The 20,860-nt window shown below is 52.2% G+C and overlaps 2 protein-coding genes across 3 annotated transcripts; one reads left to right on the forward strand and one right to left on the reverse strand.

Moving 5' to 3' along the window:
- Window positions 1-255: 255 nt before the first annotated feature.
- On the reverse strand, window positions 256-13,409 carry LIX1L (limb and CNS expressed 1 like). The gene is made up of 6 exons (XM_063356969.1): window positions 13,051-13,409; window positions 7,125-7,288; window positions 5,886-6,026; window positions 5,076-5,171; window positions 3,268-3,345; window positions 256-3,104 (listed from the first exon to the last, which is right to left on the reverse strand). The coding sequence occupies exons 1-6, from the start codon at window positions 13,370-13,372 to the stop codon at window positions 2,862-2,864; spliced, it is 1,044 nt and encodes a 347-aa protein (XP_063213039.1). The 5' UTR covers window positions 13,373-13,409; the 3' UTR covers window positions 256-2,861.
- A 599-nt stretch (window positions 13,410-14,008) lies between these two features.
- On the forward strand, window positions 14,009-18,316 carry PEX11B (peroxisomal biogenesis factor 11 beta). Of its 2 annotated transcripts, none has more exons than XM_063356971.1 (4): window positions 14,009-14,166; window positions 14,263-14,378; window positions 14,734-14,935; window positions 15,985-18,316. In XM_063356971.1, the coding sequence occupies exons 1-4, from the start codon at window positions 14,111-14,113 to the stop codon at window positions 16,349-16,351; spliced, it is 741 nt and encodes a 246-aa protein (XP_063213041.1). In that variant the 5' UTR covers window positions 14,009-14,110; the 3' UTR covers window positions 16,352-18,316. The 2 variants fall into 2 exon arrangements, with proteins under 2 accessions (XP_063213041.1, XP_063213040.1); XM_063356970.1 differs by having other exon boundaries at window positions 14,016-14,166; window positions 14,251-14,378.
- Window positions 18,317-20,860: the final 2,544 nt, after the last annotated feature.

The following is a 20,860-nucleotide window of genomic DNA, read 5'->3' on the forward strand; positions in this document are numbered from 1 at the left end:
CGCGACGGAAGCGCCCGCGCCGCCATCTTGGGGAGGTCAAAGCAACTCGTCCCGCCCGCGCTGCCACGATGGGAAGGGCGAACCGCCTCTTCCCCCCCCCGAACCGGGAACATACTGGGGCCAAACTGGGACCGCTGTCACCCCCCGGGGCGGCACCAGCCTGGCTGCTCCCGGGGTACGAGCCCCCACGAAGTGACGATCCCAAGGAGAGGCCGGGAGCACAGCTGGCCCCAAAAGAAGAGAGAAGCCACCACAGCGACCCCAAAAATCTAGTTTTATTGTATAAAATCATACGTACAAACAGCAGCGACGTACGGTGATTTATCCTTTCAGCTTTGCATTTAATTACCCGGCCTGAACAAGGAGAACACCCCACTTTGGATGCTGAGAAGGTTCATTTATTGCTTTCCCAGTGGATCTGGAGACTGAAAACTGATGCCCCAATTCCCAAAAACCGCAGGTCAGGGAATATTGTTTTTTCCTCTTCCCTTCCGCCTGGACCAGCGGAACCACCACAATCCTCCCCGATTTCTTTTGCAGCAGCATCCCAAACAGCATGTGGATGACCCCACAGGGCGGATTTCCAGAGTTTTGCTAGAAACGTAACATCTCAATGTGCAAAATGCACATAAGTGCCAAAAAAGGGGGTTTTTGGGGGGTTCCCTCATTTGCGAGGTCGGACCCTGGGATAAATCACCGTGTCACCCACAGAATGACACTGTGTGGGGAGCAGAGACACTGGGCTCCATGCTATTCCTACAGCAACTGATTAAATTCCAAATATAAGGCCCAAATATTGCCAGCCTGTAAAAAAAGCACAAACTCCACAACATTTACAATCACATTTATAAACACGTTAAACATTAATACTGCTGTGTAAAGAGGCTGCATATAAAAAATATATATAAAAAACACAAAACAGGCTTGTTAGGACAAGGATACAAAACTAGAATACCTACAGATAATGTGATTTTTTTTTTTAAATTTCTATCTCAAAACAAAGAATATTGCTGGAATTTCCGCCCGCCGCCACGCTCCGATGAAGGAGAGGACGAGGGGCGGCTGTCCTTGGGAAAAGCTACGTCCCCAAGGGTTTGTACCTCTCCCCAGGGGAAAAGCACCCGAGAAAGCTCAAAGCTGCACTGAAAAAAGGCAAATTTAAGTCTGCCTTCAATGGATATTCCCGCTGCTGCCTCCCCTGGGATATAGGAGTTACCTTGAATGCGTCGACTGAACTTGAGCTCCAGGAACACTTTAAAGTCAGCAAGGGCGCATTTTTTTTTTAAACTCTAAACATGATATGGATTTAGCAGTGTTACATATGCAAAGAACAGGGAATTATTCATTTAAAAAAATAGTGCATCTAGAGGACTTTGTTTTGGGAACGTGGTGTTGCCCATTTACAGGGAAGAAGCTCTGAAGAGTTTTGTCCAGTCCAGCCCTTGTGCCATTCCCTTCATCCCCAGGAACAGCTCAGCACGATCCGCTGTCCTGGAGAACTGCTCAGCCCTACCAGAAATCTTAAGAATTGTCCACAAAACCTGTGGGTTTTTGGCTATGGAGGGAGCTGGGCAGTGTAAATTAGGTGCAGTGAAGGGTCAGACCCCTTCATCTGAGGCCAAACCCTCATCAGAGCTTTGGCTGCTTGGGGCTGGCTCTGTGCTCTGGCGCAAAGGATTAAACACAATTTCTGTTTAAAAAAAGGTTTAAACACAGTTTTAGTTCACAAAGCCTGGTATCTGCAAGGCGCTTCAGGGAAAGCAGCTGAGCAGTTTCCCCTCTTACTGCTAGTGAGTTCCAAAACTCTGGCACAGCTTTTTAAACCTTCCTTGGAAAGGCCAAGTCTGACATTTGATTTAGAAGCTGCTCCGGAGAGAACAGTGTGTCCATCTCCCATTTCTTGCATGATTTAAAAAAAATATAAATCTGCATCTCCCCAGCTTGGCTGGAGAAGCCAAAAAAACGCCACCAATACTCCATTTCCAGCAAAATCAACTGGCCAGTTCATGCGATTTCAGCATCTCCACCCGGCCAGACTGTGCCGAGCACCACAAGGACCCAGAGAGGATTGAAAAGCAGCGGAGCAGGACGCTCCGTCTGGTGCGGATTAATTAAACTGCCAAATCCAATCCCTTAAGAACCGCGCGGCCTCGTAGTTTGTTATTAGGTGTGTTATTTACTTGGAGAATAAACCCAGTCCTACCCCAGGAGGGAAACGCAGGGACAGCCACAGCCACCCAATGGCTGTAGGGGTGAGGGCAAATCCTGCCCGGACTTGGGACTGGAACCCTGTGGCCAAAACAAAATCACATTTTTAAATCCCTTTTCCACACTTAGGAATATCTCCCCACGCAGCTTCCCTTGTAGTGTTAAAGAGAATGTGTTGGTTGTTTCATTTTGTTGGTTTTTTTTTTAATTAGTGTGCTTATCAAGAGTTTTGAAACCCCTCCTCTACTATAGTAGCAGAAATAATAATAATAATAAAAAACAGGTCTGGATGCCAGCAGCTCCAGAGAACAGCAGCTTTCTGGAGGAAATGCTACATTTCATGGAATGCTGCCAACTCGATAGTACCAACGGAGAGGGGAGGTCTTCAGCGGTAATACTGAAAGGCTGCATTTTTAGTGCTGTCTTTAAAAAAAAAAAAAAAAAAAAAAAAGTGACAGAAGGAATTCTCTAGCAGACAGGAGGGGCCTGGAAGCAAGGAGCTTTTTTTGCCTTTTAAAAAAAAAATAAAAAAAAAAATCTTTAAAATGTGCAAACGGGCTACAATTCTGGAAGAGGCATTATATGCTTTAGGTGAGACGGGGGTGGATCCTGTGGGCATGGAGGTGTTGGCACAAGGACCGGCTGGCCAGAGTCTAGCAATTGGAGGGGTGCATGCTCCCCAGCTGGCCGGCTGCCAGCATCAGGATGTCTTTCTTCTCCTTGTGGAAACGCAGCTCCTTCCCAGCCAGGCGGGCTTCGTCCAGCTCTCTCTCCGTCGAAGCCAGCTCTCTGGAAAGGGCCCCTGGGCTGTTCTGTTCCCTGTTCACCCAGTCCATGGCCATCTGGTTCCTTATGTCGTCGTCCAGTGCACGGTGGGAGTAGTGAGCCAGGACCTCCTGGTGGTAAGGGACACATACATCTTAGAAAAGACAAGCCACTACACGGGACACACGGCGCTTAGTAGTGTCTGGCTTCCTCGCCAGCTAAGGGAGGTGAAGGAGAAGGTTGTTGCAACGCTAAAAGACTTAAAACATAACGTCTCAAGGCGCCTGGACTCACCTGCCGCGAGCACTGCCGCTCCCGCATGGCTTTCAGGCTGCCGTTCCAGTGCAAGAGCTGGAAGACGGTCATCAGCTCCTGCAACGGCAAGGGACAGTCAGGCTGCGAACAAATGTGGGGACGAGGGTTCAGCCCTACAAACTGGTTTCTAGCTACGGGAACAAGGAGCCGAACAGGACTTTGCAACATCACGCCCAGTCCTCTGCGATTGCAAGGATCACAGAGGATGTTTGCAAAATCTGGAGGCTGTAAACAAAAGACTTCCAGCATTAAAGATCTACCAAAAAGACAAGAAAAGCACAGAAGCGGGGGAGGCGGAAGGCACCACCACCATGCTCAGAGCCACGATGCAAAGCCCAGCTCCACCCCCCATATAAAAATCCCCCAACCAGATGAGTGGATTAGAGAACAAAGACGCTGATGCTTCACTTCGCCCCAGGGATTTCAGGATTCTGCACACAAGACTCTGGCATCTCGCAGCCTCCAAGATACACCACCAGCCGGAGCGGGTGACAATTCAGTGTTTTCCAAGCAAACAGCTCTCTCTCAAGGCCACACAAATTTCCCTTCATAAACTCGCAGGGATTAGTCAGGCTTCCCAAAGACAAACACAGCCTAAGGAATATACATAACAGAGTCACGCTGTGTAAACAGGACCATTAATATAAACACTTCTGTCTTCCTCCTACTGAGTATTTCCATTCGAGGGAAACAAGCCAGGCAAGAAGTCAGCTTCGGGAAAAGTTTGCCTACAGCAAAAAACCCCAAATACAGCAGTGCTATAGAATTAAGACGCCTACTTTGAGATGCATCCAAACCCTGCTTCACTGTCTGGAGCAGAGTTATGGTCTCATTTCTCCTCTTCTAAAAATCCAGTTCCAGTCGGTGCATTACAGTTGGCTGCACAAAAGTTGTTTTGAGCTACCTTTGAAGGCCAAGTTTTCATTAAAAGGACTCACGAATCTCAAAGCACTGCCGTAACAAGGTCTCTGTATGTGTAGGGACAAGCATCCTGCTTGACGAGGAGCGTGCTCAAAGGCTATCAAATCACAGGCAGAATTCAGAGTGCTCTAAACAGTCTTATTTACCTGGCTGCTCTGCTCTGCTCGTAAGAGCAGTTTCCCCAGAAAGGCTGGAATAAAGCCCAGAAGAATCTCAGTTCTCGGTCATCTGTTCTGCACGGAGTCCTTCTGCTCCATTACCAAGAGCTGGTAAGTGCTATAGCAGCTTCCTTCAGCAGTTTCTACTTTTCATTTCACAGATGTTTTGTCGTAACGAGAGACAGACCGAGTGTATTTCAGTAGGATACGAAGACTGCTCAGATAATGCTGTGGTCTGAGGGCACGTAATGACAGTAATCAACACTCCTAATTCCACAATCAAAATGCCTTTGGATGAAAGATCTTCACCAGCTTTCCCAAGGGAAGTGAGATCTCTCCCATTTTACAGGGAGGCAATAAAAACCACAAATGAAACGGCTCATTTAATGCCATGAGTGAAGGTACCTGGAGGTATCCTCTGCACCTCCAGCACCAGTTCCCTAAATGCTATGTCCCTGAGAACACTGGACCATAAGAACGCACGACCCTTTCACAATACTGAGCCGTGCAAATATCAAAGAACATTTACGGAGAGAGGCCCCATTCGAAGTATTTCACTCCTATACTAGCACCTGAAAGTGCCACAAATCCTGAGTTGTGTTCTAAGAGGAAGGCACCGCTTTCGTTCTGAATGTAAAGCACTACGGATGTAGCTGAGAGATCGAACCAACCCCTCCTTGAACCACGTCATTAAATTCTGAACTGTACCTGGAACTCCAGCATCGATTTTCCCTTGTTGGATTCCAGCATGAAGCGGAAAGCACCGATCCCGGTGTTGGGATTATCAGCTTCCTCCCGATTGCCCTGCAAGAGACATTTCACACCTGAGCCGCACTTCCCGACCGAGCGGGCTGCTTCTGCTCCATCACCTCCACTTCAGCAATTCAATCTCAGATTAAGGCTTACGCACCTCAGCCTCGTGTCGGCAGATGTGTTTACCAGCCTAATTCAGCCTCGAATACCTGCTTTGTTCACTGCAGCTCTCTCAGAGCAACGGAGCCCCCTCTGCTTTTGACAATGCCAATTGAAATGGGATTTTTTCTGCAGCCCATCATAGCGATTTCAAAGTTCTTACAATACTCTGGGCACCATCAAGTGCCATGTGACTGCGCAGCAAGAACTCCCTCCAGGATAAGGTATAATTAGGGCAGTAAAAGAAGAATGCAAAGCTCCCGCTGCTAGAAACTAACATTTCTGGAAAACATTTGGTTTTAAGAAAACTAGCCAACGTAACAACCCGGTCACAGAAGGGCCACATGAATCAATGTCTCAAACCTATTGTCCCACCCCTGAGCTGAGGGCAGCACAGTCAAACTCAAGAGTGAGACCATGTGGGAGGGGAAGCAGGAGAACAGGAATTAGAGCTACAGTTAAAGTTTTAATGCTCTGAAGTCACTGAAAAAACCTGACATAAAGAGTTCCAGATGTCAAAGAAAACTTCTCTTCCCGTGATTTGAGGTTTTTCCCCAGTCAATCCGTCCCCATCAATCGCAGTGTTTGGGCACGGAGAAACCTTACGTTGAAAGATGCCAGGGCCTCTGAAACACTCTTCTCTATGAACTCATCTGTGATCCTCCGGGAGGGATGCTCGTTAAAGACCGAGTTCATTAGCGCAATCTTCGCAGCACTCCTTCGGGCTTCAGCCTTGGTTGGACAGAACTGGGGAGGGATAAACACCATCAGTCTAGAAAGACAGCGAGATGGCCAAGCTCCCTTCAGCCCCACGCTCTGAATCTCTCCCCCTGGCCAGACAAGGTGGGAATTAGGTGGCAGCGTTGGGTAGATTGGGAAAGTTGTGTTCTCAGACATCCTGAAATCATTAGGAGCAAGTTTTGAACCACAGCTATCCCAACCACGCTAAACACAAAAATCGGGCAGGCAGCTGAACTCAGCACATAGCATCTGCAGCAGGAAACGCCACCAATCAGATCGTCAACAGAATTAATGAGCTTAAAACCAAAACGTAACCAAGTGACTTGTAAGCAAGAGGATGGCTCTTCAGGATGGGCAGACCGTGTAGCTGCTAGAACTGTTTCTTTTGGATCCGTTCTTCAAACCAAGACTAGGGAGCAACCGCCTAAAGCCACCACAGCGACGGAATCTGAAATGCAGTCAGGACCCCTTGTGGTTTTTGGACCTTAATCTTTCGGGTGAGGTATTTGGGTTGGACAATTTCCTTTAAAACAGAAAGAGGGGAGAAACTATCCATCCAATGTTATGATTTGATTTCTAGAGTCTTTTGGCACCTCGAGAGGAGGTTCTGGGTCAAATCCAGAGCCCTTGCAAGAAAATATTACTCCACCAGTTTGTCCGAGCTGCAGGTAGTGTACATACATTTACACAATGGAAATAAATCTCATCGCTTAATCCTGGGAAGGAGAACAAAGTACTAAAACCGGTCAATCTAGCAGTGTTCTCTAATACCACCTATCTGATCTCAGCACGACATGTCAGTATGTGTAGGGAATACAGAACACACAGCAAAGTAAAACTTACAGCCGAACCTTCCCGGATTGAAGTCGGGTGGGGTTTTAGAGGCAATTAGCAACTGGCCAGCTTGAAATTAAAGAGGGCTACAGTCAGACCCATGTCATCCTAGCGCTTCAAATCAGCAGGGAAATGTGAATGCTGTGCCCAGCACAGAAAGCTGTTAGAGCACCAGTTCTGGTGGGGAAAGATTGTTGGGGCATCCACGTTATAGAGGGTTTTGAAGAGCGAGCGATGCTGCAGGAACAGCCTCCAGCCGAGCCATCATACCTGGAAACTGCCAAAGCAGCTCCCTCCCGGCAAGGTGACATAGCAGACGTAAGGGGGGCTGTTGGAAGGGACCATCTCGTACACCACAAGGGCTCCATTTTTCAGATCAGCTCCACGTGACTGCTTCATCTGCCAGAACTCCTGGAGGGCCTCCACAACATTCACTGAGGAGACAGAAATAGAACCAAGTTCAGACACAGAACACAAGAACCCGGGAAGCTGCTTTCCTCAGGTATCACCTGCCAGGAGCGGCTGCATCCAGAACCAAAATGGCATAAACTTAGCGTATGCCCACCTACGCCAGCAGGGCCCTGCCTAGGGGGCTCAGTTATGTCTTGTATTAAAACCATCAGCTTCAGGGGAAGCTGTAGATGCACGATGTCAACACAAACACGCCTCTCCCACCAAGAGGAACCTAAGGAGAACCACCGAGTTATAAAAGAAAGCTTCCTACAGAAAAGCTCTTCTCATAAAAACTAACTTAGGGAAAAGAAGAGAACTTGGGAAAGGCTGCAGAGCAGCAGGGCAGCGAGGTGTTTTTCCTCCCTAAGAGGGCTGTCAACAAGTTCAGCAGGTTTGCTCACCTGCCTCAGGTGATCCCCAATATTGACATTCTTACACTTAAGATAAAAATAAAGCAGCTGACCTGCGCGTGCACTGTCAGCCCTGCAGAAACCACCTGCCTTTGTGCTGAACATCACGTACCCAGATCAAAACAACAGGATGGAGACACGAGAAGCGACCCGAGGCATAAAGCTGCCCAGCTGCGGCTTTCTGGCAGAACTCCGTGTAATTTGGGTGGGAGGATCTGACTGCACACAGAGCATGTAACGGCACAGTGGAGAATGCAAACAGCTAACTGGCCAATCTCCTTTGTGCCACTTGGAGGACATGAACCAAACGGTGAATCACAGGATACTGTGTTTTTTCCACCCTGGTTTGGAAACCAGAGCCTAAAGTGTTAGCCCTGGTTGACTTTGGTAATTACAGTCTTTTTAGGAGAGGTTGATTTTAAGCACTCCTTCTGGAGCACCAAATACACTAGACAAGATCTGAGCATTCGCCCAGCTTTAACAACCCAGCAGCTGGCCCACACCAACACACAGAGCCCTTGCGGCAATCAGTTTGTAGCCCAAATCCACCAGATTAAATTCTTCTTCTTTTAACACGCACGCAAGAACTAGAGGTGTTTGTTGTAACAACAAGCCAGCTGTCCTGTCGTTCTCTTAATTTTTGAATCCCCAGCGTCACCAGGACTTCCTTTGAGCTGCTCTAAGTTTACCCACGCTTTATTTTGTTAAGGTTTGGGCAAGAAAAATGACCCTCGTAGTGTCTAACACTTTAAGTCCCATCGAATTTGCTCTAAACCGCTTTCTGTGCTGAAGAGTTTGACCGGTAGCTGTAGAAAAAGCCTGCACTCAGCTATTCCTCCGCACTCCTCTGAGCCTTTTTTAATCTCAGCAATTGCTTTGAAGCGAGGCAAAACAGGTTACAGCGACTCCTCACTAACGCAGGAGCTGTTCAAAGGACCCGACCCTAGAGTTCTCATTTTAAGCAAAATGAGAAAAATACCCCCAACTCACAATCTCAGCCCTCCGCGAGGAGCTGCGTACATCACAGTACGCAAGACGAGGCTGCTCTTCTCAAAAGTCTCCCAGAGTAAGATATAAAAGGGAGGTGAATTTGGGGCCACGCATGAATGTGCGGTGCCAGGCCCATCACGGCCACCCTGCCTAAGCTTTTCACTTGCCCACACAGCACTGTCATTTTTTAAGTCTTCAGCCAGGCGGCTTTCAGGAAGACAGCGAGCCTGAGCCTTTTTGTTTTATTGCTTTCTGTACGATGAAGCCAAGCAAGGAGTCACCAGCACAGTAGTTCCTCACTAAGCATTTCCCTGCTCTTTCAACCACCGGCTGTTCAGGGCATTTGTACATAAAGCAGTCGCTTTGGATTAACTTCAAGTTTAGTTTGTTTTGGGTTTTGTTTTTGTTTTTTTTTTTTTTTTTTGTTTTGTTGATGACACATGCAAGACAGGCAATTTTCCACTGCAGACTAACAAAAAGCCATACAAACAATATGCAGTTCCCTGCCAGTTTTCAAGGCACCAATACCCAGACAGAATTCCCATCCATCCCAGCAAATTCCCTTCCCAGTGATGGTGTCAGTCATGCACATAATCCCCGGCGGCTTTGGGGAGACAATGCCCAATTCAATAACAACTTCGGGGACCCTTCAGCATGGGGCAACTGAGACTTTGCAGCAGTGACCACACAAGAAACTGCAGAGAAAGCCGAGCAACACAAATTCTCAAGATGCACAGAACTGCTGTGAAAATTCAGCAAAATTACAGTTTGGTTTAATTTAGTGAAGTCTGAAAACTGGCGTTAAGAGCAGGTTAATGAGGAAATGCTGTGAAACACGGGCACGAGATTGTGTTTCAGCCCAAGACAAGGGTTCCTCTGTGCCAGCTGCTGGTTGGGTACTTTTTTTGTGACTGGAGCGATACGTCAGACAGCTGAGAAGCATCCAAAAGAGGTTTTCTTCGCAGACTGGCTTCAATGCTCCCAGCTGCTGCAAGCAGGACGGGTTCGGGAGATGAGAGTAAAATACCTAATTGAAACTCTAAAAAGGCTCCAGAACAATATGCTTTTAGAGGGCTGGAGAGCAAACGGCGGCACCAGGAACAGAGCCCTGCCCATCTGCCCTCTCGGCACAGCTCCAGCTCCAATGCCATGCGTCGCAGCCGCCTGCAGTGGATAAACACTGCAGCACACTGAATCTGAAGGGAAATCTCAGTCTGAATTTGCTCCAGATCGATGATTTTCAGCCTTGCTCATTCACCCCTCCTCCTTCCATTAACTCACAAAATAGCGGTGTGGGGGAAAGAGGCAGGAGATAGGAAGTTTTTTTGCTTTTCAGAAAGGATCTTAAATCCTGCTTGTGAAAGGACGGTCCTCGAGAAGGCAGGGACACCTTCTGCACCCTGAAGGACTTTAATCCCACACGGAGCACAAAACACAACGCAGTGCTTGGGCTGGGGAGAAGGCAGAGAAAAAAATGATGGGATGGCTTCAATGCAGGTAAAGATGCAAAAGTGACGTATTCTTTGCACTGCATACAAGGTTGTGTTTAATAGGAAATCCAGCATGTAAATTAAGCTATTTTAAATGCCTGTTAAGTAGAACAAGTTTCTCCACCAGCTCAAAACACTGGAACTCTTACTATCGGCATCAGTCAATACCTTTTAGTCTGTGTTTGCATTTCTGAGGGCAGGAATTGGAAACACTGATCTTCTAGAAAAACTCACCCATCTGTTGGGGGGAGACCCGCAGATTTACAGTGCGCAGCTTAACCCACACAGGGAGGCTCCTGTCAGAGGCTTCCCCTTTGGATCTGCCACTCCACAAACAGACAAAGAGGAGCCAGGAGACACAAAGCAGAGCCTGCTCTGACCATCAGTCATATCTGTTTATTGCTTTGGAGCGTAACCCTGTATGCCGGCATTGTGTATACGATAGCACATCTGACTTGCATATTAAATACAGCAGCGTAAGTGATTCCACATGGTGCCGAGTTCCTCTGGAGCCAGACAAGCAGCAGTCCTCCCGCCAGCACTCACCATTTGGAAGCCTGCGACGCCTCTGCTGGACCTGCTGCCGCAGCCGGAAGAAGTCAGGAACTCAAAATAGTCGCAAAGTGTCTCCTTTCGGGTGGGACGGAAGATTCTTTCCATCACAGGGCCAGTAAAATATGTGCTTTAACCTTTTTTCCTTGCTGCTGTACTTTTTTTTTTTTATTTTTAAAAGTGTACATCGCCTCTCGCACGACCAGGCGCCTCTGATGCAATACTTGGAGCCCCGTGGTGATGGAGCGTGGTGGAATACTTAACACCCCCACAAACAGCCTCTTCCAGCACCAGCAGAGTCGATCTCTCCTCCCAGACACGGCGTTTTTTTCATCGACAAGGTGCAGCTGTGCAGAGCACAGAACTGAGGGGGATCCCAGGAAAACTGCAGCCACCGGCAATGGCCAATGATTGCCCAGACAAACCTTCTTGGCTGCTGCCTTCCTTGAAAGAAATGAGCTGGTTTTTGTCCTCACATTAAGTTGAAGTAAGGAATTACATACAAGACTAAATCATTATGGCACAAGAAGAATCCTCCTCCTTAAAAACATAAAAAACATCTAAGAACCGTTAAAAAAAAAAAAAAAAAATCAACAGCCTCCACATTCTCCAGCTTTCTTACTTGTTAGAGGCACAGCACAAGTCAGAAACCTCCTCTGCTTTAAACCACTCACCTGCCCAGCTCAAGCTCCCACGCCTGCCTTCATGGTCACCTACATGCTTCCCTACCCCTACCTTGTTCTCTTTCCATAATTTACAAAAGCAAAAAAAACCCCACATCAAATTAGCTATCTGGAAACGACTGATCCCATAAACCCAAAAGTTTGCATTAAGCTTTCTAAGAAAAGGAGACCCATGAATGTTTATCAAGCTTGACCCCTGAAACCACAAGACTCCTTAGGGAAAAGGCAGTCCCAGAGAAACCACAGACTCGGCGGTTTTATTTTACTCATTTTTACTTTACTTGCTTTCTCAGTTTTGGCACGAGCCACCCCAGATAGATGGGGCTGGAGCAGGGATCCTCCTTTCCTCCCCACGCTCACCTTTGAGGTCACCCAAACCACACGAGCTCATGCCGCACGGCTGGAAGATCCCAAGCACGAGGTTTGAGACAGCAGGAGACAGCAGAAAAATTCCCACAAACGGCACAAAACACTCATTACTGATGTTTAACCTAATGACAACAGTCAAGGATGCCTCCTCGGTCACGCTTAGAGCCCATCACACAGGCAAACCACCAGCTGAACACCGCTGCCACCTCTCTACACCTGCCTTTCAGGGAGTTGCAGAAAGCAATAAGGTCTCCCTACAGCGTCCTTTTCTCCAGGCTGAACGCCCCCAGCTCCCTCAGCCACTCCTCACAAGACTTGTGCTCCAGACCCCTCACCCGCTTTGTTGCCCTTCTCTGGATTCACTCCAGCACCTGAATGTCTTTTTTTGTAGTGAGGGTCTTGGAGACGTCTCTTTTTCCTCTTCTTTTTTCCGTCATGCAGACACTTGGTTGAGCGTCAGCAGCGTCTGATGGGACATCCTCCTCCTCATCTGCTCTCCAAGCCCTATACCCACTCTGCAACTGCAGGACCACAAAGAGCCTTTGTCGTGTTTCCAGCATTTCAGTGTCCAGTCTGGCCCAAACCATGACTTATGTCAATAATATGGCAATTCCAAACCAAAATCTGTGTGAATCCAAGCTTTTGCTGGGGAAGATAGAAGTGAGAAGGGTAGCCGGGACCAAGGAAAATGGGTTAGAAACCCTGGTAAGGGAGAATGAATGCGGAAGGAGGGCTGGGATGAGAGAGTCCCAGGCAGGGCTGAAAGGAGCTGATGGGGAACCCCCTGAGAGGATCCCAGACCTGGATCTGATGGGACTCGGCGGGGGGAAGAGAAGGGGGCAAAGAGGAGCCCCAACAGGGGGACACGGACTGTGGGAGGGGGGAAGGTGACCCCACAGCTGGGGAGGGCACAGTAGGGAGTAAGATGGAGGGAGAAACCAGCTGAAGCTGGAGAGAAGCTGGCCCTGGGCGACAGAGGCAGGAGGAGGGAGACAGGGCCCTGGAGCTCCAGAGCTGGGGTAAGGAGAAGGGGGCAAAGACGAACCCCAACGGGGGGACACAGACCTGGGGGTGGGGGGTGTCACCCCACGGATGGGGAGGGGGCGGTGGGGAGTAAGATGGAGGGAGAAACTGGCTGAGCCGGGCAATGGCAGCAGGAGGGCAGCCGGGGGGGCCCTCTCCCATCTCCCCTCCCCTCCCCTCAGCCCTCCGTCCCCCCGCCCGTCCCCCCCTCCCGCCCCCAGCTCACCGCGGCCGTAGCCCTGCGTGTGCTTGGCGAAGCTCCTCACCACCGCCTCCACCGCCTCCCGCAGCACGGCGGGCGGCCCGACGGCGGGCGGCCCGGCGCCGGGCGGCGGGGCGGCGGCGGGGCCCTGCAGCCCCAAGGGAGGCGGCGGCGGCGGCAGCCCTAGCCCCAGCCCGGCCGGCGGCGGAGGGGCGGCGGGAGGCAGCGGAGCCGCCAGAGCGGCGGGCGGAGGAGCCGGGGGGGCGGAGGCGCCGGTAACGCCGGGGCGCAGGGAGCGGAGCGTCCCCACACCGGGCTGCAGCCGCTGCGCCCGCACCGACTCCATGGCCGCCCCGAGAGAGCCCCGCCACCCAGCCGCTGTCACTCACCACCCGGAGGGGCCAATGGGCGTGGAGATCACCGCAGGGAGGGGGCGGGACGGTGGTGGGAGATGGCCAATCGCAGCGGGGAGGAGGCTCCTGGGCGGGGCGGAGGGAGACGATGAAAGGGGCAACACACCAATGGAAGGGCAGAGGAGCGGGAGGGTGGGCGGGACAAGGAGGGGAGCGACCAATCACAACTCGTTTGTAGGGCGTGGAGAGGGAGGGGTACTTACTCCAATCACAAGTGAGGGACACCGTGGGCGGGCGGGGCTTAGGGGACGGCTGTCCAATCGTGACGCAGGGCTGATAATAATGACAGAGAGAAGAACGAATCAAAATGCAAAGCAGCAGAGAGGGAGGTGGGGAAGTGCAACTATGTTCTTATTGGTCGGGAGAAGGGGGCGGGAAATGGCAAAAGTAACCAATCAAAGAATTCGATACAGATTTAGAGGCGGAGACGGTTGTAATCGCCCACTTATGGCATCTGTTTTGATGGAAGGAGGCGGGGCCTGGCTCATGCGGCCAATAGGGACGAGCCGTGCGGGCACGGAGGGGGCGGGCCTGGCCGCGCTGGGCTCATGCCGGCTGCTAGGCGGTGCTGCTGCCTCACTCCGCTCCCAGCGTGATCCGCAGCGGCTTCCGTCGTGCTCCCGGAAGTGACCCCACTCCGCCGGAGGCCGCTGGCCTTGCCCGGCCCCGCCATGGAGACTTGGGTGCGCTTCAGCGCCCAGAGCCAGGCCAAGGAGCGGCTCTTCAGGTGTGTGGGGGTGGCTGCGGGGCGGGATCCCCCCCGGGGCTGTGGGAGTGAGGGGAGGGTGGGTGTAGGCCCCTCACGCCGCAGCGTCTCTTGTAGGGCCGCGCAATACGCCTGTGCCTTGGCGGGGGACACGCTGCGGAGGAACGGGGCAAGCGCCGGGGTCTTGGCCAGCGTCCGTCAGCTGGAGGCTCACCTCAGCCTCAGCCGAAAGCGTGAGTGGGGTCGGGGCTGGGGGGGACACACCGGGATTGGTGGGGACGGGGGATGGGGACACCGGGTGGTGGAGAGGGACATGGCGGGGAGAAGGGGATGACACCGGGGAAAGAGGGGTACGGGGAGGAGGGACACGATGGGGGACGGACGACACCGGGGGAAGAGGCAGGGGGGCGGATGGGGCACACTAGGGGAGGAGGGACACTGGAGGGGGGGCAGGACAGGGTCAGACGACACCAGGGAAGGCATGGGGGGGGGGGGGATGGGATGGGATGGGACACACCGGGTGGGGAGGGACACCAGGGTTCCCCCCCTATCCCCCCCCACATCGTTGACCATCCATCTGTCCCATAGTGCTGCGCCTGGGCAGCTCGGCTGAGGCGCTGGAGGCAGCAAAACGGGCCATTCACCTGTCAGACATGGTGCTGCGGTTCTGTGTCACCCTCAGCCACCTCAACAGGGCCATGTACTTTGCCTGTGACAACGTTCTCTGGGTGGGGAAGACGGGGTTGGCGCCTGGTGTGGACCAGGAGAAGTGGAGCCAGAGATCCTTCAGGTGAGGGGTCAGCAGGGAGGGCCCTTCCCTGGGTCTCTCACCCCCTCTCCCTGTGGAACCGCTGCTTTATGAGGCCAGAGCAGCATCTGTGCAGTGGGGGGGGAGCTGGCTGAGCCCTGCACCCGGGGTGGGGGGCAATAGCCTCTTCTCAAACTGGCAGGCGGTCACAGCTGGGGTCCCCTGGGGGTTGATACTGGGTGCAACAGTATTTAATGTCTTCCTGAGTGATCTGGGTGATAGGATCAAGTGTACCCGCACAAAGTTTACTGGTGACACCAAACTGAGTGGGGAAGCAGAGACTTTCAAAGGGAGAATCATCATGGAATGGTTTGGTTTGGAAAGGATCTTGAAGCTCATCCAGTTCCAACCCCTGCCCTGGGCAGGGACACCTTCCACCAGCCTGGCCTTGAACCCCTCCAGGGATGGGGCAGCCACAGCTTCTCTGGGCAACCTGCGCCAGGGGCTCACCCCCCTCACAGCCAAGAATTTCTGCCTCAGATCTCACCCAAATCTCCCCTCTTCCAGTGGAAAACCCTTCCCCCTCGTCCCATGGCTCCCCTCCCTGCTCCAGAGTCCCTCCCCAGCTTTCCTGGAGCCCCTTGAGGGACTGGAAGGGGCTCCAAGGTCTCCCTGGAGCCTTCTCTTCTCCAGGCTGAACCCCCCCAGCTCTCTCAGCCTGTCCCCACAGCAGAGGGGCTCCAGCCCTCCCAGCATCTTCATGGCCTCCTTTGGCCCCACTCCAACAGGTCCATGTCCTGTCCCACAGAATAAAGGTAGATGAAGGGGTCTTGTGTTCCCCCCGAGCACTGCGTGCAGGGGCTTTTCCTCTTTACTGGTGACAGAGAGCAGCATTGAAGGAGCTGGTGAGTACTTGGCCTGGCTCAGCCCCTCAGCTGTTGGTGGAACACGGACTCTTCTTCGTACAGGCATCCTGTTTTTGTGGATGAACGGAAGGGGCTGGAGACTGCCAGCATGGCAGCCTGCAGTCCCCAGTGCTGTTTGCCCACTCTCTCTGCTCTCCTCCCCAGTTCCTCTCCCCTGTTTTTCAGGTATTACCTCTTTGCCCTCGTGGTAAACCTGAGCCGGGACGCCTATGAGATCCGGATCCTGATGGAGCGCGAAGCAGGTGGGAAGCGAGCGAAGGGCGGCGAGAACGGGCGCCAGCTCCGGCCTGACAACGGGCTCCAGCAGCTGGGGCTGAGGCTGCAGATCCAGCTCCGGCTCCTGATCCACGTCCTTCGGAATAACCCTCCTCTGCTGCTGGACGTGGTGAAAAACGCCTGCGATCTCTTTATCCCCCTGGACAAGCTGGGGCTGTACAAAACCAGCCCGGGTTTTGTGGGGCTGTGTGGCCTCACCTCCTCCATCCTCTCCATCCTCACCATCCTTCATCCCTGGCTCAAACTGAAGCCTTAGCTGCCCTTGGAGCCTGCCTGCGGGCTCAAAGTCAGCATGGGCAGATATATGGGGATCCCAGGGTGTCATTTGTGGACTCGTGGGGCTGCGACATGACTAAAGCTGACTGTCTCGGTCCTGTGGCTGCGTGGTTGTGTCACGCCTGGCTGCTTTGACAAAGGGGCTGCGGAGATGGGAGGAAGGTGGAGGGAGTTTGCGGCCTGGGAGCCTGCAGGGACCTGCTCCAGCTGCCTCAGCTCCCCGTGTTGCCAGCCAGGAGGGTGATACTCAGCGGACCTCAGTTTGATTCTCCCCATCAACTGTAGGGCTTTTTGGGCTGTTATTTCTAGGGGTTTAACATTTCCAGTCCCTCTTTAGGGGGGGTGTCTCTTAGCCCAGAGCCAGCCAAGAGGGAACTCTTTGGGACTGGAGAAGGCTGCCTGGGTCTCTGGGTGCTTCTCACAGACTGGGGGGGTTTAAACTGCGGGGTGGGGGTGAGTCTAGCGCTGGCCAGGTGCATCCAATGCCTGTTTTGACACTTTATCTTCCTTTTTAAGAAATCAGAGTGCAGGCAGTGTGAGGGTGAGTTGAAAGGACTTTGGATGAGCCGTCCCCAGTTGGGCGTTTGGTGGAGACCTCAGGGTAAGTCTATGGGGCCTTGGCGGGTCTGGTTGTGGGTTTGAGGTGAGATTGGGGCAGGGTATTTCCCCATAGGAGAATATTCGCTTGCCTGCACCTTCCCCGCAATCCCAGTGGGGAAGAAGTGACTGCAGTGAGTCGTGCCAAGCCTTGAGGTCACTCCCAGCCCTCCCCACATGGATTCCTCGGTGTCTGAGAAGAGAAAGGGGCCTCAGGCAGCCCCAGCTCACCCTGCTGCTATGAAGAAGCCGAGACTTGTGCATCCACCTCCTCCCCCCTCTGCCCAGTGCAGGTTCACCCTGCTGAGCCTTCAGTTTGCTTCTGAAATGTCCTTTTTAGTGGCTTTTTTGGGGGATAAATCGGGGAGAGGACGGCTCGATGCCTTGATCCTCTGCGTTGGTTGTTCCCACCTGCTTTTCCCTCTGAGCTGGCCCTGCTACCTCACTAAATTTCCCCATGTTCCTTGGTTTCTGTGACACCAGATAATGCTGTGAGCTTGTCCCGGCCTTAAAGAGTGTTTGTTTTACTTAACCCCAGACTGCAGGACGTGCTCCGAGCTGGTGGTTATTTGTACCCGGGCTGGGCTGTTCCTCAGGAGGGAGGGAGGGAGGGAGTGACCCCGCATGCTTTTAAAACCCACGTGTTTTTGCTGAGCTCCGGCAGCTCCATGCACAAAGAGCTGGGGCTTCACCTACTTCCAGGTCCTTCTACGCGTTGGCAAAGGCTTTTTAGTCCGGACCCAGCTCCAGGAGCTCTCGGGCACTTTCCATTTGGCACCTCCTGACTTTCTGTGTGCTCTGGGGTGATACAGGCAGGGGAAAGGTTGAGATGCAGGGAGAGGTTGGGCACATGCAGCTCAAAATTCAGCCAAACTACCCAGAGCGTTAGCAAGATGGAGTTTAATTGAGCTGGATAACGAAGGCGGTGGCAGCGGGGGGTGAGAACATGGGGTCTTTCTGACCAGGAACCGACTTGCTCAGGGAAGGTGCAGGGCGAGGTACATGGACTCTGGTGTTTAGACACCAAAGCTGCCCCCCCAGTTCCCCTTGGCTCACAGTGAAGGGCTGGAGCAGCATCTCAGCTTGTGCTCGGAGACTTGGAACTCTTGGTGGAGGAGGGAAATCAGTTATGAGAGCGGAGGGTGGCCGACCCCGGCACATCAGCAGCCTCCATGTGTTGTTAACACAACAGTTTTAACGTGTTCGAGTGATATTTTAATTTGTCAGAGGCTGGGAAGGTGCAGCAGGGGCTGCGCAGCATCTCCCCTGTAAATACGGTGGTGTAAATAGGTGTCTGCAGTGATCTCTCTGGTTTGCAGAGTTAATTATTAAAGCCCAGCTGCTGAGACGCCGCTGTTGTCCTGTGTCTCCGTTATCCTGGAGCAACAAACACGTGTCTTGGGATGGGGACTCGGAATCACTCGGGTGTGTGTTTCCCGGTATTCTGGGCCGTGAGTGATGGGGACACACTGGGACTCGTGTCACCCCCCTGATATTTTAGGGTCTTTGCTGTCACCATCGCCGGGGAGGGACTGAGCACCCTTTCCATCCCCCTTCCCCTCCCACTGTGGTGGCAACAAGCTGAGGGCTCGTTAGTGCTTGTCGTGGTTTAGCCTCAGACGGCAACAAAGAACCATGTGCCGCTCGCTCGGGCCTTCCCAATACAGGAAGAATCAGAAGAAAACGGCAGGACTCTTGGGTTGAGACAAAGGCAGTTTAACAAAACAGCAAAGGGAACAGGCAAACAACAATAACACGGACAGAGGAACATACAAACACGATTACGGAACCGCCGCTCACCAGGAACCACCGCTCACCAACCGGACCCGGGACGCCCCAACCCGCTCCAAGCGGTGACTTCCTGCCCCCTCCCCCGGCAGCTCAGGGTGGGCATGGCTCACATGGCATGGAATACCAGGAAAAATTAACCCTATCCCCGCCGGAACCAGGACATTATCCACCCCTTATTCCATACCATCTATGCCATGCCCAGATCTTACAGGTTCCAATGAATTGCCACCGCTTTCTGCTGTCATATATACATCATGCGGATATAATGCCCTTAGTCTATGGGCCATCCCTCCAAAGTGTCCATTGAGTTTTTGTAATCCATGGCTTTGGGCTCCATCTGTTAGAACAGTCTCTCAGGGCAGGTGAGATGCTGTGTGGTGCTGTCTGTTGCATGCTGTATTTTTTGGAACTTGTGACTGGTGCACCCGGTGTGGCTCATGCCCACAGTGCATGGGCTGAAGATGTAGATCTTGAGGAAACTGCTGGGCGCCAGCTGCTGAGGTCAGTTCTTATCCCATCATCCCTGTGCCTTACTTGTAGTACAACTGATAGCAATTATAGCATTGAGGACATACAGTGACAGTGTTACTTAGCAATTAACAGCACACAATTTGATTCATTGGCTATTCTCACCCAAAATCAGATCCTCATGAGGTACACATCGGACTTCCCCATCCTTCTGCATCACCCACCAAGTGCACCCAGGTCCTTGGGCAAAAGCAATCCCACGGATGGGTTTGCCTTTGCCTGAGGCAGGACTGACCCAGACTGTCTTCCCTGGCATATTCTTCATGTGCACTACGGGGACTTTATCCCCTTCTACAGTACGTGGAAGTTTTGATTGGGCAGGGCCAGCCCGATTGGTAGATCCCCTGGTGTTAACTAGCCAGGTAGCTTTTGCTAAATGTGTATCCCAGTGTTTGAAAGTCCCACCACCTATTGCTCTCAGTGTAGTTTTTAACAGTCCATTGTATCGTTCTATCTTCCCAGAGGCTGGTGCGTGACAGGGGATGTGATACACCCACTCGATACCATGCTCTGTGGCCCAGGTGTCTATGAGGCTGTTTCGGAAATGAGTCCCGTTGTCTGATTCAATTCTCTCTGGGGTACCATGTTGCCACAGGACTTGCTTTTCAAGGCCCAGGATAGTGTTCCGGGCAGTGGCATGGGGCACAGGGTATGTTTCCAGCCATCCGGTGGTTGCTTCCACCATTGTGAGCACATGGCGCTTGCCTTGACGGGTTTGTGGCAGTGTGATATAATCAATCTGCCAGGCCTCCCCACATTTGTATTTCAGCCATCGTCCTCCATACCAAAGAGGCTTCAAACACTTGGCTTGCTTGATTGCAGCGCATGTCTCACATTCATGGATGACCTGTGCAACAGTGTCCATGGTCAAGTCCACCCCTCGGTCACGAGCCCATCTATATGTCACATCTCTCCCTTGATGGCCTGAGGAGTCATGGGCCCACCGAGCTATGAATAGTTCACCCTTATGTTGCCAGTCCAGATCCACCTGAGCCACTTCAATCCTAGCGGCCCGATCCACCTGCTGGGTGTTCTGATGTTCCTCCTTGGCCCGATTCTTCGGTACATGGGCATGACAGTACATGGCGTACTTTCACAACCAGATTCTCTATCCGGGCAGCAATATCTTTCCATAGTTCAGCAGCCCAGATGGGTTTGCCTCTGTGCTGCCAGTTGCCCTGCTTCCACTGCTGTAACCACCCCCACAGAGCATTTGCCACCATCCATGAGTCAGTGTAGAGATAAAGTACTGGCCATTTTTCTCGCTCAGCAATGTCCAAAGCCAGCTGAATGGCTTTCACCTCTGCAAACTGGCTCGACTCACCCTGTCCCTCACTGGCTTCTGCAACCCGTCGTGTAGGACTCCACACAGCAGCCTTCCACTTTCGATGCTTTCCCACAATACGGCAGGACCCATCAGTGAAGAGGGCATATTTCTTCTCATTTTCTGGCAGTTTATTATATGGTGGGGCCTCTTCTGCACGCGTCACCTCCTCCTCTGGTGACATTCCAAAATCCTTGCCTTCTGGCCAGTCCATGATCACTTCCAGAATTCCTGGGCGACTGGGGTTTC

Source organism: Chroicocephalus ridibundus, chromosome 21, assembly GCF_963924245.1.
Source record: "Chroicocephalus ridibundus chromosome 21, bChrRid1.1, whole genome shotgun sequence".
Lineage (NCBI taxonomy): Eukaryota > Metazoa > Chordata > Aves > Charadriiformes > Laridae > Chroicocephalus > Chroicocephalus ridibundus.